At 38.4% G+C, this 14339-nt stretch overlaps 1 protein-coding gene across 29 annotated transcripts in view; it reads left to right on the top strand.

Moving 5' to 3' along the window:
• SVIL (supervillin) overlaps positions 1-14339 on the top strand; it is a 200339-nt gene that overhangs the window by 93101 nt on the left and 92899 nt on the right. For all 29 annotated transcript variants that reach the window (XM_042471304.1, XM_042471302.1, XM_042471292.1 and 26 more), the window contains 4 exons: positions 4551-4642; positions 10105-10162; positions 10407-10558; positions 13070-13733. In XM_042471304.1, the coding sequence (XP_042327238.1) occupies positions 10155-10162; positions 10407-10558; positions 13070-13733 (824 nt within the window). In that variant the 5' untranslated portion in view covers positions 4551-4642; positions 10105-10154. The remainder of the gene's footprint in view (positions 1-4550; positions 4643-10104; positions 10163-10406; positions 10559-13069; positions 13734-14339) is intronic.

The following is a 14339-nucleotide window of genomic DNA, read 5'->3' as shown; positions in this document are numbered from 1 at the left end:
CGCGAGTGTGCCAATGATGCCCCTTCTAGGAAGCTGCTCAGAGCAGCTTCTTTTTGCTCCCAAGAGGGAGCGTATCGTTGCCACGGCATGTGATTGTGACAGCAATGATCTGGGGCTAAAAGGGGTGGCATTTAGCTGCCTGTCTGTATAGCCCCTAAGTTTTCATTTTCTCCCTTAGGATATTTCTATTTTATTTTATTTTATTTTACTGTATTTTATTTTTGCCTACTTGTACACATCCTCTGGCTCCCACAAACCTATGATACCTCCCTGTTGAATGTGGATAGTGCCATTTTGGCTAGAAAGCCACCATGTCATTCTAAACATTTGTTGCTATTAACTGCCCTGGAGTCATCCCAGACCCATGGCAACCCTGTGAATGAAACATCTTCAAGACCCCCTGTCTTCTGCTGCTCTGTTCAGTTCCAGTAATTTCATGCCTGTGACCTTCCTGATTGAGTCTGTCCATCTGGTGTGTGTTCTTCCTCTATCTCTACTGCCTTCTACTTTTCCTTTTATTATAGTATTTTCCAATGAATCATGCCTTCTCATGATGTGGCCAAAGTACGAGAGCCTCAATTTGACCATCTTGGCTTCCATGGCTATTTCTGGCTTTATCTGCTCAAGGACCCATTTGTTTGTCCTCCATCTCATCTGATTTCAAAAATCAAGCAGAAATAGGTTAGCTAGTACTTGGATGGAAGAGCTCCAGGTGTTACTAGAAATCTCCTGATCAGGCTAGGAAAGAATGATGTTTGAAGTCTGGAAATACGGTGTCAGTTAAATTTGACAATATTACCCTAAATAGACCAATAGATCAATGTTCTTATAAGAACTGACACTTGGAAAACTGAAATTGGTTTTAGCATGTATGATGGAGAAGGAAGAGGAGGATTATCTGTTTCTCTTCTTCAGTTCCATCACATTTTTGCTACTTCTCTATGTGCTGCTGTCCTCTTTGATAAGTACAATAAGCTATATATAATAGGTTAAAAAACCCAGTTTTCCTTGGGGTTTGACTGCCAGGAATGATAATTAGGTTAATAGGACAGATATTAAAAGACTGCATGTCACCACAGCAGAGAGCAATCTTTATGATGAACACTTTTAATCTTCAAACCTTTCTCATTGTCCCAAATTGTTATTAGCAGTGTAACAGGAGGTCAGTCAGAATGCTTCCCAGTTTGTTCACTTAGCCATTTTTAATCAGTAAAACAAATTATATTTGCAGGACGCCCATAATGTTATGGCACATAGAAATGTGCTTTTCAGTCTTCCAAAAGTGTCATAAAAATATCTGAAGATTGCCTCCTCTCACTCAGATAATTAAACAGGTAAAATTTGAAACTCATGTAGTCTTAAGATCACTTTCATGAACTGTGATTGCAAGATAGTTTCCAGCTGAGATATTGAAAATATTTGTGTTTTGTTCTCCTGGCTTCTGTGAAGTATCTAGATTTCTACCAAAGGATTTGCAGGAGAGGAAAAATAGGAAAAGTTATATCATTGCCTTTCTAATTCATGACAGAGAGGAAAAAATGCAAGAAAGATGAAAAAATTCTGACTCGCAGGTCTATCAAAAGTAATTGAGTTAGAAAACAGCATTATTAGAAATCCAGTCTGGGTTAAGCACAGTAAAATGTGAACTTTCTAAGTGAATTTGTCTAAACCAGTGATCCCCAAATGGTGCCCTTTAAGAGATTTTGGACTTCAGCTCCCAGAAGCCTCAATAGTCTCAATAGACAATTGGTACCACATCTCTAGCTTAAAAAATACAGCATCTTTTGTTGCCAAGTCTCCTGGTTTTAAGTTTTACTTTTTAAATAATTATGTAACCTCATGCAAAAGCAGCGAAATCTTAACATATACATAAAAACTGGCAGATATAAAACAGAGGATATGTCATAAATGCTATATCATTAAACCTTGACAGTGTTTCTTGGATCCCATGTGTTTTAATTCATATGCACATCTCTCTCCCCTTTGCATTACTGAAGACTACATAGACTATATTGGTGCTTGCATGATAGACAGCACCTTTAATGAAAACCTGGCACCAATATTTAATCAGGATCAACTTCCAAGTAGGGAGCATAATACAGCTTTAAAAATAGAGTAACCTCCTAATCAGGAGTATGCACACGACTTTTAAAAATCTAATTTGGATTAATTTCCCATGTAATCAGCACAAGCCTACTTAAAATCAGAATTGCCTCTCAGCCTTTTGCATCAATATGTCAAACTAGGGCCTGTTACAGACAGCCAAAATAAAGCTGCTTCAAGTCACAGTGGAAGTATGGTGTTTCACTGATGCATGCGTCCTAAGAGTCCAGAAGCCACACCAAAGCCACGCTCCAGTCCTTAGGGCGGGAGCGTGGCTTTGGTGCGACTTCTGGTCTCTTAGGACACATGCATCATTGAAACACCATACCTCCACTGTGACTCGAAGCAGCTTTATTTTGGCTGTCTGTAATAGGCCTAGAAAGCTGGCTACTGCAATAAAGATGATTCAGTTAGGGTGGGTTTCCCCAACTCATTGCCCTGCAGTTGTGCTGCAGTATATCTTCCACAATCTCCTAGCTGTCTGAAGCATTGTGAAAAATGTAGTCCAGCATCATTGGAGGACATTAGGGAAGACTGCATTAGAATGTATACTCAAGATTTTTTAATATGGACCCATTACCCTATCCAGTCTGGGTATTTTTGAATTTCCATATTCAAAAATATCTAAAGACTGTAACTATGTTTTGTTCCTGAATTTTACTGTGAGGCTTTGATACTGCATTAGTTTTTATGGCTAATGATTCTTAAGATGGGTGTTGATGTTACCCAAGATTAGAGAACATGATGTATCAGAGTTCCACATTGCAGATTAAATATATGCCTTATCTTTTGATATCTCTCTGCCTGTGCCCTATTGCACATGCTTTCTTTGAGTTGACTTTTATTTCCCCTGCCACCTCTGCTAAACTTATTTGTTTATTTATTATATCCTGCCTTTCCATTCAAAGAACCCTCAAAGAGACATAAAATAGAAGAACAACAAAAAAGGCAGTAACAGTAAAACAGGATACAAGATGAAACAGAAATGAAGCCACACAAAATAAACAAAAGATGGAATTCCATACTCAGGGCCACAGTAGACAAGGTTCTCTGTCTGGTGACAACCTAAGTAACCTGTAAAAGGAAAAGGGCTCAGAGAAAGGCCTTAATTGCAGATAATAATAGCCAGTTCCTGTAATAGGGACATGTTCTTCTCACATCCCCACTAGGATGGGAGACTGCCAATGAATACCAAGTGCTGTTGGCTGTATTTCAAAGGAAGGAACTGGCAAAACCAATGTTGAGTATTCCTTGCTTAAGAAAACCCTAATAAATCAATGGGATTGCCATAAGTTGACAGATGACTTGAAGGCACATACAGTACACACTCACATGGCTATGCTGGGATGTGTGAGTTTTGTGAGATTAGAGAGTACCCAGAAGCAGAGCTTGGACAACAACTCCCAGAATGCCCCAGCCACCACTGATTATGCTGGCTAGGATGTTCTGGGAATTGTAGTGTGAAAAAGTAATTTTCCCAAGTTCTTATGGAGGTTGAAGAAGAAATGAAAGATATATACACTATATGGCATCTAAAGGATTTGTAAATTGCTAGAGAATTTTTGGCAGAGTATAACAAGATTGTACAAGCCATTGTTTTCCTTATTACCATGTATGGAGGTGAGAGCTGGATAGTTAAGAAAGAAGATAGGAAGAAAATCAATTTATTTGAGATGGGGTGCTGGAAAAGAGTCTGAAGATCCCATGAACAGCCAAAATGACAAACAAATGGGTCAGATCAAGCCAGAAATCTCCCTGGAAGCCAAAATGACAAAACTGAGCCTGTCATACATTGGGCACGTCACGAGAAGGCATGACTCATTGGAAAAAACAGTTATGCTAGGAAAGATGGAGGGAAGCAGAAAGAGAGGAAGGCGGCATGCTAGATGGATGGACCTCAATTAAGGACGTCATGGGTATGAATTTGCATGAACTAAGCAGAGCAGTGGAGGACAGGGAGTCTTGGAGATGTCTCATTCACAGGTTTGCCATGGGTAGAGATCGACTTGAGGGTAGTTAACAAAAAAAGGCAGGGCAGTGTCAAAGCTCTAGAAAGCTGTAAAAGAGTGCAGCTCTCCAGATGTTGTTGGTGTACAGCTTGAAGCATTTCTTGTATTTCTTATGTTAGCTAGAACTAATGGGAGTCATAGTCCAATGGCACCTAGAGATCTTGAACTAGAACATTACAAAATTTATGTCTGTAAAAAACAGAATAATTTATGAGAAAGCTGATAACAGTTTTATGAATGACTATGTTCCACACAAATAAATCAAGAAACAAACAAAAAAAAACTTATGCAGACAAAACAAGGGATTAAGTATTGATTGTTTAGGCCAAATCCTATGACCTCTCCAAGTATTCATTGGCTATGGCATATTTGAGTTTAATTTGGTTGGTAGCTGAATATTCCATGGGTTTGTTAAAACAAGATAATGGTTGTGTTCAGTTTTCAGAAAGAGTTTTCATTTGAAGATAAAGAAGAGCTTGCCAACAGCACTAAAGATATTGATGCCAGCCTTTTAGCAGTGCTGCCAAAAGGTAAGTACAGAATTGCTTTTAGTTTATGGGCATTTTATAATGCCACACAGAAAACCTGTCATAGACATGCATTCCTTATCAACCATGTTATAATAACCATTCTGAAGACCAAAGGTTCCATTCTAACTTATTTAAAATATAATAAACCTAAATTATTTTTCAGTCCTCCCCTCATGTGTCAGATCTCCCAAGGTTTCCTACTCTATATTTGTCCCCAAAACCCCTGGGAAAATGAAGACTGAAAGGCCCCTTGTGTTTAAGTCTGTAAAACAAACAAGTAGCATTGGAATGTAAGATGTAGGACAATTTATCTCAATGTTTAGTAATGTTTAGCTTTAGGCTTCCACATCTAATTGCCTCCATTAGAAATTGGTCTCCTGTGAAGATCTCTCAAGGAAGATCTTACATCTGTTCAGACAACCAGAGGCAAATTGCTCAGCTCACCATGGTTGCAGGCAGAGCATCTGCTTAGCAAGAGGTCTTGTAGAGCAGTAGCTCCAGACAGGGGCATCACAAGGAGGGTGCGGGGGATGCAAAGTGCACTAGGTGACACCCTAAGGAGGGGTGATACCACTGCTCCCCAAACATCTGTCTTTGCGCAGAAACGGGCTGTGACATTCTCCTGTGTCCCTTTAAAATGTTGACGAGATGGTATGGGCAGTGGGAGGAGAAAAGAGAGGACCCCCCCAAAAAAAATCATTTAAAAAAATAAATTCAAATTTTAAATTATTTTTAACTTTTCTTTAAAAACAGCACATCTTATCAAATGTTTACGTTAACCACATGAAACTATGTATGTTGCATTTAGGCTGTGGATATGATGTTGTAATTTAAAGGCATAATTTTAATTTTGCTACAAAAAACATTACTAAGGTGTAGTATGGGAAGAGGCGAATGGAGTGTGTGACACCATATGCTACTGCACTGGGTGACATCAACTCTAGTGACACCACTGGCTTCAGATCAGAACTTTGAAGTAGTGTGCTGCAAATAGCATGTTAATTTAGGTCAAAGTGTGGCCAGAAAAAAAAAACTTTTTCATTAAAAAATGTTTTTTTACTCGAAACGTCAAAATGAAAATTTGTGATTTTTTTAAAAAAAAGATTTTGTCTCAAAATATCCCAAAATGCTCTCTGGGACCCAGGAAGGCTTGAAAATGTGTCCCCATGTCCCATAGAAGGCGTTTGAGGGCAAATCTCTTTTTTTGTACCAAGGGCTAATGTGCCCCCTAGTTTTCCATAGTTGCTCACTCCTGATTTAGGGAGTAGTGAGGGCATAACAAGATTCCTTTTGGAACCAGCAATCCAGTTGGTAATAACATTTTGCCCTCTACCATATCATAAAAATACTTGTTAGTGTGTCTTCTTTCTTTTTGAGAAAAACAAAACAAAATAAAAAATTAAAAGGGCATATTTAGAAATAGTTTTAAAAAGTTAAGGACTTTTGCTCAAAAGGAGGAACTAAAAAGTAACAAAAGAATTAAGGGGCAATGTGATGAAATATATACCTGAAATGGAAATGAGTTAGGTTTTTAAAAAGGTTTTATGGAAGAGAGTTACATGATGAATTGCTTTTTAAAAGTAAAAGAGGTTCTGCTCCAGTTGGTCCTCATATGTGATCCTAGCTGTATGTTGCAGAAGTCAGAAAACATAAGCCAGGGGTCACTACTCAGCCTGGGCTTCGTGGTCACGGTGGGGACCTCTTTTCTGACCTGTCTGTCCTTTCCCTCAGAGTTAGCCACTTATCCCAGAACTTCCCCACAGTATCCCACAGATACTAATAAATGCACTCAAACTCTAGTCTATATCTTACCAATATCATTTATAGTCCTATAGCTTCAGCAATGGTCACAAACAATGTACATTCCAAAAATGTAGGTTTGCTTGCATGAAACTGTTTTGGGAATTAGATTTTCTTTTAGAATTTAGTGGTGTAAAATCCTCAAAGCATCAGTTTCAATCTGTCTGTGTCTTCCTCTTGCAGAAAGAATTGTAAAAGGCTTTTAATATTGTTCTTAAAACAAACCGCATTGTACTGTCATGAGACTTATAATGTTGTCTTTTTCCTGTATTAAGAAGTTGTGTCTTTATGAGGAGGGCATTTATTAGTATCATAGAGAGATTGTTCCTTCCTGAAATTTTTAAATGGCTTGCCAGACCCAAAATATAGACAAAATGCATTTGGTTTCCGTCTTCTTTTTCATTGACCATATAGAGTATCTAGGATATTGCTGTCATATATAGATTTCATCTTTCCTTTCATCATAACTGGTGCTTGAAGTAAATTCACTTTGAACAACATAGAGCTTTCAAAACTCAAATAATTTCTTGTGAAATTTATTGCAGAATAAGCCAGTTTACATACATTAGGCAGCATTCTAAATTAGATTATAAAGCATTTTCTCTAAAATGTGCACTTCTAAAAAAGCAAGCGGCTAAATGAACTAAGCAAAGCTGGTGGATACACATAGTGGTTCACATATCTTTAAAACGTTGTTTCTCTCTTTTTTGTAAATGCTTTCAGTTTTGCAGCTGTGTTAGGATAACTTATTGCAGTTCAGTTGTGCCCTTGATGGTCAAAGGTTTATGCTGATGTTCAGAGCAACTCAGCATGTCTGTGTGAAATTATATACCTCTCCATGGGATCATGAAATGAGTTAACATGCAGGTTGTTTGAACTGATAACATATACATTACAGGATGTATGGGAAAAGCAAAATCTAATTGACCATGTTCTTTGTGGATTTACTAGTGTCTTAGGGAACCAAATACCTTTAAACATCAGCAAATATGAATTAAATAAGACTATTAACAAAAGTGTGAGCATAGTTTTTGGTTTCCCATCATTGTGAAGAAACCACAGGCAGTAGATTTTTTTTCCTTTTCCATTTTTCTTTCCAAATTATGCACAACTAAAAGTGCACAACGCAAAATGCTTGTTTTTTCAGCAGCGAACACAAACATGGTATCATCAGTAACAAAACTATGTCCAAAAATGTTTGTTTAAGAAGAATATGTTTCAATGTGTGTGTGTGTTAGGAAAAGCACACACTAAGATGCATGCACCTTTCCTTGTAAAGCAACAACAACAACAAAATCTTGCAACCTGATATAAAACAAGGATGGGAGAACTGCAGGTGGGATCCAGAGAAGAAACTCAGTGTTCAGGCTATTTATATGTGGCATGTAGAGGAACCATATGCTAGCAAGCTACCTGTCTGCTCAGTTTAAAGTAAAGTAGGGTTAAAGTTGCTTTAGGAGAGTCTCCAGTCATGTTAACCCCTGTAACTGATATGACTGTCTGGAATCTCAAGTGTGGAAAAAGTGTCATGCTGCACAGGCTAGGCCTGCACTATTTTTGTCACATTCTGGCTTAGGAAGGTGTTTGGGAGATACTCCGTAAGGCCATTGCTTGTATTTAGGCCTGCAAAACTGCAACAGAAGCCTTGTAACTAATAGTATCGAAAGGCAGTTGCCATTGAGATTGGTGTTGCTATTTTTTCACCTCTCAGCAGGGTATTGGCCAGGATAAATACATTCCGTTGCTACTTATACAACAGGGAATACCTTCACAGAGTGGGAAGGAAAACACAGGACCCTTGCTCTGTGTTTGGGGCCATGAATAAGAAGAGTGCTTCTCAAGGTGTAAGTGCAGGGTACAAAATAAGAGCATTGCCCCCTCACCTTAAATATTTTGCTCCCAAATAAGAATTCTCCTCCAAATGAATTAGTCCTTCAGGTCTGGGATTTCTAGCATTTCAGAACTTAACACTTCAGTAGAACACTTAGAAATACAATTTAGGCATCCTAAGAAAAGGGTCAGGTAAAGTGACCTAGGGAATGCAAACCTAGCAAATATATGATCCCTAGATGTGGATTGTTTTCAGTGTCTGTACCTCTGCAATGCTAGAAGTTTGTGGACTGAAGGAAATTTACACTTGGTTGGGGGAAGAATTCTTATTTGGAGGTCCAGTGCCCTTATTCTCCCCCCCCCCCCCCCAGTTACATAGGAGAGTGGGGATAAGTTGCAGTATCACCACACAAGAGTAGTTTTAGAGAGCAAACTAACTCTAAATGTACTGTAAGTGCAAAGAACAAAAACCAAATACAATGTATGCAGTCCCATTTCAACAGAACTTTGTATTAAATATAAACCTTTTAAGTACACATAACCATTGAGGAATATCGATGTTATATTATTAAAATGCATATTTATAAAAATAATATCTAATAGGTTTCTGGTAAAGTTTCAGTTTGGTATCTTTGTCATGGATAAAAATAGAAATAAAAGTATATTAAATTGTGGGCTAATGCAATCAAAGCTCCAGCACAAAAATACCAGACAAGGAACACTGCAGAATAATCTATGTCCAATTTCTCCTGAAACAAAGTGCCACATTAAATTAAAATGAGTAAACCCACCACATAATTGTCAAGGTTAATACACCTCAAACAAAGACAACAACAACAACAACTACTACAATAATAATAATAATAATAAGAAGAAGAAGAAGATGATGATGATGAAGTCTATAATAGTAATCATAGTTCTTGGTTTCTATGTTGCAGTGGGAGATAGGTTGCAAAAATTTGTTGCAAGTCTTACTTGCTTTTAAAAAAAACAGATTTTGCTTCAGTGAAGTTATGTGTTTACTTCAAGTTTATTTAAAAACGTCTTGGCTGCTATTGCATATGAAGTACGATGATGGTTCCATGGACAGCAATAAAATAAAGAAGTTTATGTTCTAAACCTACACCTAAATAACTGATGGCTTAAGTATGGGTGTTACTTATTGTAACATAGGCCCTTGCCTCTTAAAAAAAATCACGTAGAATTAGTGACACAAAGGGAAATGATTGCATATATACCCAGAGGTCTTCTTCAAAACCTGTGCATTTGTAAGCTGGTTTAAAGGTTGCCAAGAATCAACTAGTATGTTAGTGAGCCAAGCAGTAAAACTGTGTTCTGTCAAGTAACCAAGGCTGAGCTGTGAAAAGACAATAAAAAGCAACGACTTTCTCATGATATGCCTCAATCTGCCAGGTTCTGTATTCAGTCTCAGCCCAACCTCTAAATGTGTTCCCACCACCACCCATTATGAGCTCAATTTTTTTTCTGACTGCCAGATTAAACCATAATCCTTTTCTGGGAGGGCACTACAGTGTTTCTTTAAAAAACTCTGAAACTCCTTTTATCATACTTTCCAAGTAGCTATTGTCATAACAGAGGTACATCTTTGGCAGAAGCAAAATGTATGGCAACTGTGGGCATGGCCTTTTTAGTAGTGCAGAATGCTCTCCTCGGAAACATTCACCTGGCACAAACGTTGCTATCATTTTCTTTTCATTGCTGGCTGTCTTAAAGGTTGGCTAGACTGTTTTGTAAGAAACCAGGTTTTTCTTTGCAAAATGCATAGTTTCAGATTCCTAATTGCTTGTGTGTTTTCATTTGTTTTGTTTTAGTTTCTGAATTAAGAAAACTCTTTGAACCAAACAGGCCAGACACCTTGGAAATGAAAAGGTAATTCTGCATCTTCATCTGTATTTATCAAAGCACACATGCCTCTGTATAATAGGTAAAGGAATTGTGCACCCCTCTAGATGTTGTTGCACTCCAGCTCCAATCATCCCTCACCATTGGTTGTGTTTGTTATGTCTGATGGGTGCTGTAGGCTACATATTCCACACTAATAGATAGTGGTAAGATGCACTTCTAGTTCCTTTGGCAATATTTCTCACCTAACATCTTGTTTCATTTTTCTCAGGAAAGAACGAATAGCTAGGCGTTTAGAGGGAATTGAAAATGATGCTCAGCCCGTCCTTTTGCAAAACTGTCCTGGATTGGTGACCCATCGTTTGCTAGAAGAAGATACGCCAAGATACATGCGTGCAACAGATCCATATAGTCCTCACTTTGGTAAGGAATACTTCACTGACATATGTGCAGATCCTGGGCCAGTATTATAGCAAATCTGAACTCAGAAAAACTCTGCTGCCTGAAAGGACTTAGTATATAATCTCTGAATCTGCTGAACATGAGCACATCTTACCAGGTTGCATTGTATGCAACTGCAGCTAAGAAAATAAGAGTGAGGATGGTGGATACAGTGGCAATAGACTGTAAACAGGATTCAGAGATCTCAAAGAAACTAACATCTTGAGTATCAAGTCTTAAACCTGAGAAATTGAGTATGGTGTGTATATAAACAAACCTCTACAGGTAACAAAACTTAGATTATGTTAAACAAAAAGGATGTAATAATAACTATAATGATTTGTATATTATGTTTTTGTTGGAAAATAAAATTAAAATAAAATAAAAAGTATTAAACCTGAATATTATTAAATGAAATAAGTAATATGTAATTATTGTGTGAATTATTCTTTTGGTTATGTCAGTGGATATGCTATTTCTAGAAATGTCCATGTTTGTGAGTAATTTTATTATTACTACATTTTCAGGTATATTTTAAATCTTGATTGTTTTATTAGAATACGTTCTTTTTGTTCTTTCTTTCTTTCTTTCTTTTTGGTTTTAGCCTGTGCTTTCTCTAACAGACACTCCACTGTACTATTAGTTTTGCAATGGCCTATGGCCAAATAAAATACTTTGTTCAGATTGGATCACCTTTACATTTTAAAGGACAATGGAAACAGATCTTAGACCTTATTTTCTTTTATATCATTTGGCTGGATTGGAACTGGGCATGGTCTTCACAAGTCAGATGCAGCAGAGACTCCCATTAGAGGAATGGGTTGGAATGATTTTTTTTCTCTTCTAATTGTCCTACTTCCACTCTCATTGCCTCATCAAATACAGTTCTGGAGGGCTTGCCAGAATAGATTTTCTTAAACAATGGTGCTTCTTCTCAAGCAGAGTATTGTGTGAGCAGTACTTCGCTCTCTGTAAGTCTGGATCTATCCTGCAGTCTGGAGTATGGATCTCTAGGTGCTGTACTGCAGCTCTCATCATCTCTAGTCAGCATAGCCAGCTGTGAGGAATGCTGGCAGTTGCAGTCCAACAACACCTAGAGGGCTGTGTTTTTCCACCCCTACTGTAGTGTGTATCACTAGTTGTGTCAAGAGTTGCATAGACAACTTGCCTGCCACAAAATCTAGGGAGTTAAGTATGATTGGTTCTATAGTGGAAATGGTATTGTTAAGTTGTGATGGTCACAGAAACAGGTGCTGAAATAGTGCTGTAAAGGAAGCAAGCATGAACCAAGCCTGTTCAAGGTTGGTTCTTTAAAAGAATCTGGTTGTAACAACAAAGAAGGGGATGGTGTAGAAAAGAGAGAAATGTATTTATTAATTATAACAAATAAGAATTAAGCCTGCCTGAAGTTTGAAATTGTGTGTAGTTTGATTAGACAATGGGGCTCAACAGGCAGGTGGCCTGCAGCCACCCCTTTTTGCTTTGGATCGTTGCTGTGGCAACCAGACACCATGGCAACAATCCGCTCCCTCTCAGGAGCAAAAAGAGGCTGCCAAAAGCAGCTCCCTGAAAGGGGTGCCATTATGATGCTCACGTGCCATGATAATGTCCCTTCCAGCCAGTGCCATTTGGGCACTCTGACGCCCATATGTCATCATGGCACTCCCTTTGTAAACGGGGGCACGCCATGATGGCGCACAGGTGGCAAAAGTAGGGCTGGGCATGTGTGGACACCTAGCCCTATTTAGCTTTAGTTTCAGCTCCAGGCCAGCACAAAGTACCGGTCTGTTTAGGGCCAATGTTAACATTTACTAATCTCTTCTGGAAATGAAGCGGTAGTTTCTTAAATTAATGTTTTCTAAGTTTTAAGTACCGAAGCCTTATTTTCTGAACCTGGTATCCTGCTAGACTTCATAAGCTGTAGAAGCGGCTTCCCACCTTCCCACTGGTATTAGCCAAGCATACCAAGACTAGCCTAAATGTCCAGAGAAAGAGTGCTCCTGAATATCACCTGCTGGGGGACAGAACATGAGGATTGTTACCTTTATATTCTGCTTGTGAGAGTTTCTGAATATAACTGGCTGACCAGATGTCAGGGTGGGAAAGAGAACCTTTCGATCTGACACAGCAGACATTCCTTATCCACTTTAAAACATACAACACATGCTCAGAAATTGCTATTTTCTACCCTCAGGGATCTGTGAGAGCAAGACTTATCCCCAACTCCTGTTTGAAGCAATCTGTACAAAAATTCCTAGCTAGCATAGCTAAACGGTTTTTGGAATTCTAGGAAGTATATTTAATAAGTAACTTTTCTAATTTTGGGTAAATGTTGCAGTTTGTACTGAATACCATGGCATCTGGATGGATGCGATAGCACATACACACATATTTAAAAATTTTCAGGAGTGGGGTTTTGTCTTTTTAAAAAGAAGGAAATACAGCTATTGAGAAAATGTAGTATAAATTGCTGTTTTATCTATATTGTTATAGGAAGATCAAATGAAGAAGAAACATCAGATTCTTCATTGGAGAATCAGTCTAGGTCCCGATACCAAGCAGAATCTGCTGGAGGAAAAACCAGACCACCTTCTTACAGCCCATTAGTCATGGATTCCCAAGGGCTTGAGTCCAAGGCAGAAAGGATAGCCAGGTACAAGGCAGAGAGACGGCGCCAGCTGGCTGAAAAATATGGACTCTCAATCGATTCTGATGTGGATTCAGAATATTCATCCAAATACACCAGGACAAGGAGGGAGCAAGATGTGGCTGAAAAAAGGGTATTGAAGAGTGAGAAAAAAGAGGATGAACGTAAAGACTTCAGTTCTTTGTACTCTTCAAAATTGGAGAGTAAGGAGATGAGGATTGCTGCTTCAGACTCAAAGGAGTATTCTGTGCAGGAGAGGGAAAGTTCTCCAGAAAGAGAAAAATTGCGTTTGAATGAGGACAATGAGAAGAAATCCTCAGAGGTTAGTTCCAATCGATACGATATACCTTCTGCATCAGAGAATTCCACATCCTTCTCGTTTTGGGGCCATGACTCCTCCCTAAGTGAAGTGCCAAGTTCGCCAAAGCAAACTCACAGAGCTTCCCTTTCCTCACCAAAGCAGCTAGTAGCAACGCAATCAAGTCATTCCCTCAGTGACCTCAGATTAGGGTAAGTTTGCTGATACATTTCACTCCTTATAGAGTGACATTATTAAAGGACATTAAATTACCTTGACTTTTGATGAGGTAAAAGATGATGATGACAAGGGGAATGTTGGACAAGAAGGAAGTGACAAGAGTTCACCTCAAGTTAATACATTTGCGCATACTGTGCAGCATGCACTTAGTTTTGGTGTTACAGGTTGAATCTCCCTTATCTGGAATTCCAAAATCTAAAATATTCCAAAAACCAAAAATGTTTTCATAGGTGGCTGAGCTAGTGACACCTTTGCTCTTTGGTGGTGTAATACACACAAACTTTGTTTCATGCACAAAATTATTAAAAATATTGTGTAAATTCCCTTCAGTCTATGTCTGTAAGGTGTAAAGGAAACATAAATGAATTCTGTATTTATACTTGGGTCTCAGCTCCTAGATATTTCATTTTGTATGTATGTACAAATACAGGTATTCCAAAATCCACAAAAAAACCACCCCAAAATCCAAAACAATTCTGGTCCCAAGCATTTCAGATAAGAGAGACACAGAGGGGGAACAACTGGAAAGATTCTCAAAATCTTTAGTGCGTGTTCGCCACGCACTAGGGTTACGCACC

This window comes from Sceloporus undulatus, chromosome 6 (assembly GCF_019175285.1).
Source record: "Sceloporus undulatus isolate JIND9_A2432 ecotype Alabama chromosome 6, SceUnd_v1.1, whole genome shotgun sequence".
In the NCBI taxonomy this organism is placed as follows: domain Eukaryota; kingdom Metazoa; phylum Chordata; class Lepidosauria; order Squamata; family Phrynosomatidae; genus Sceloporus; species Sceloporus undulatus.
The sequence above is the reverse complement of the archived record's forward strand: the minus strand, read 5'-3'. Positions and strand labels throughout refer to the sequence as shown.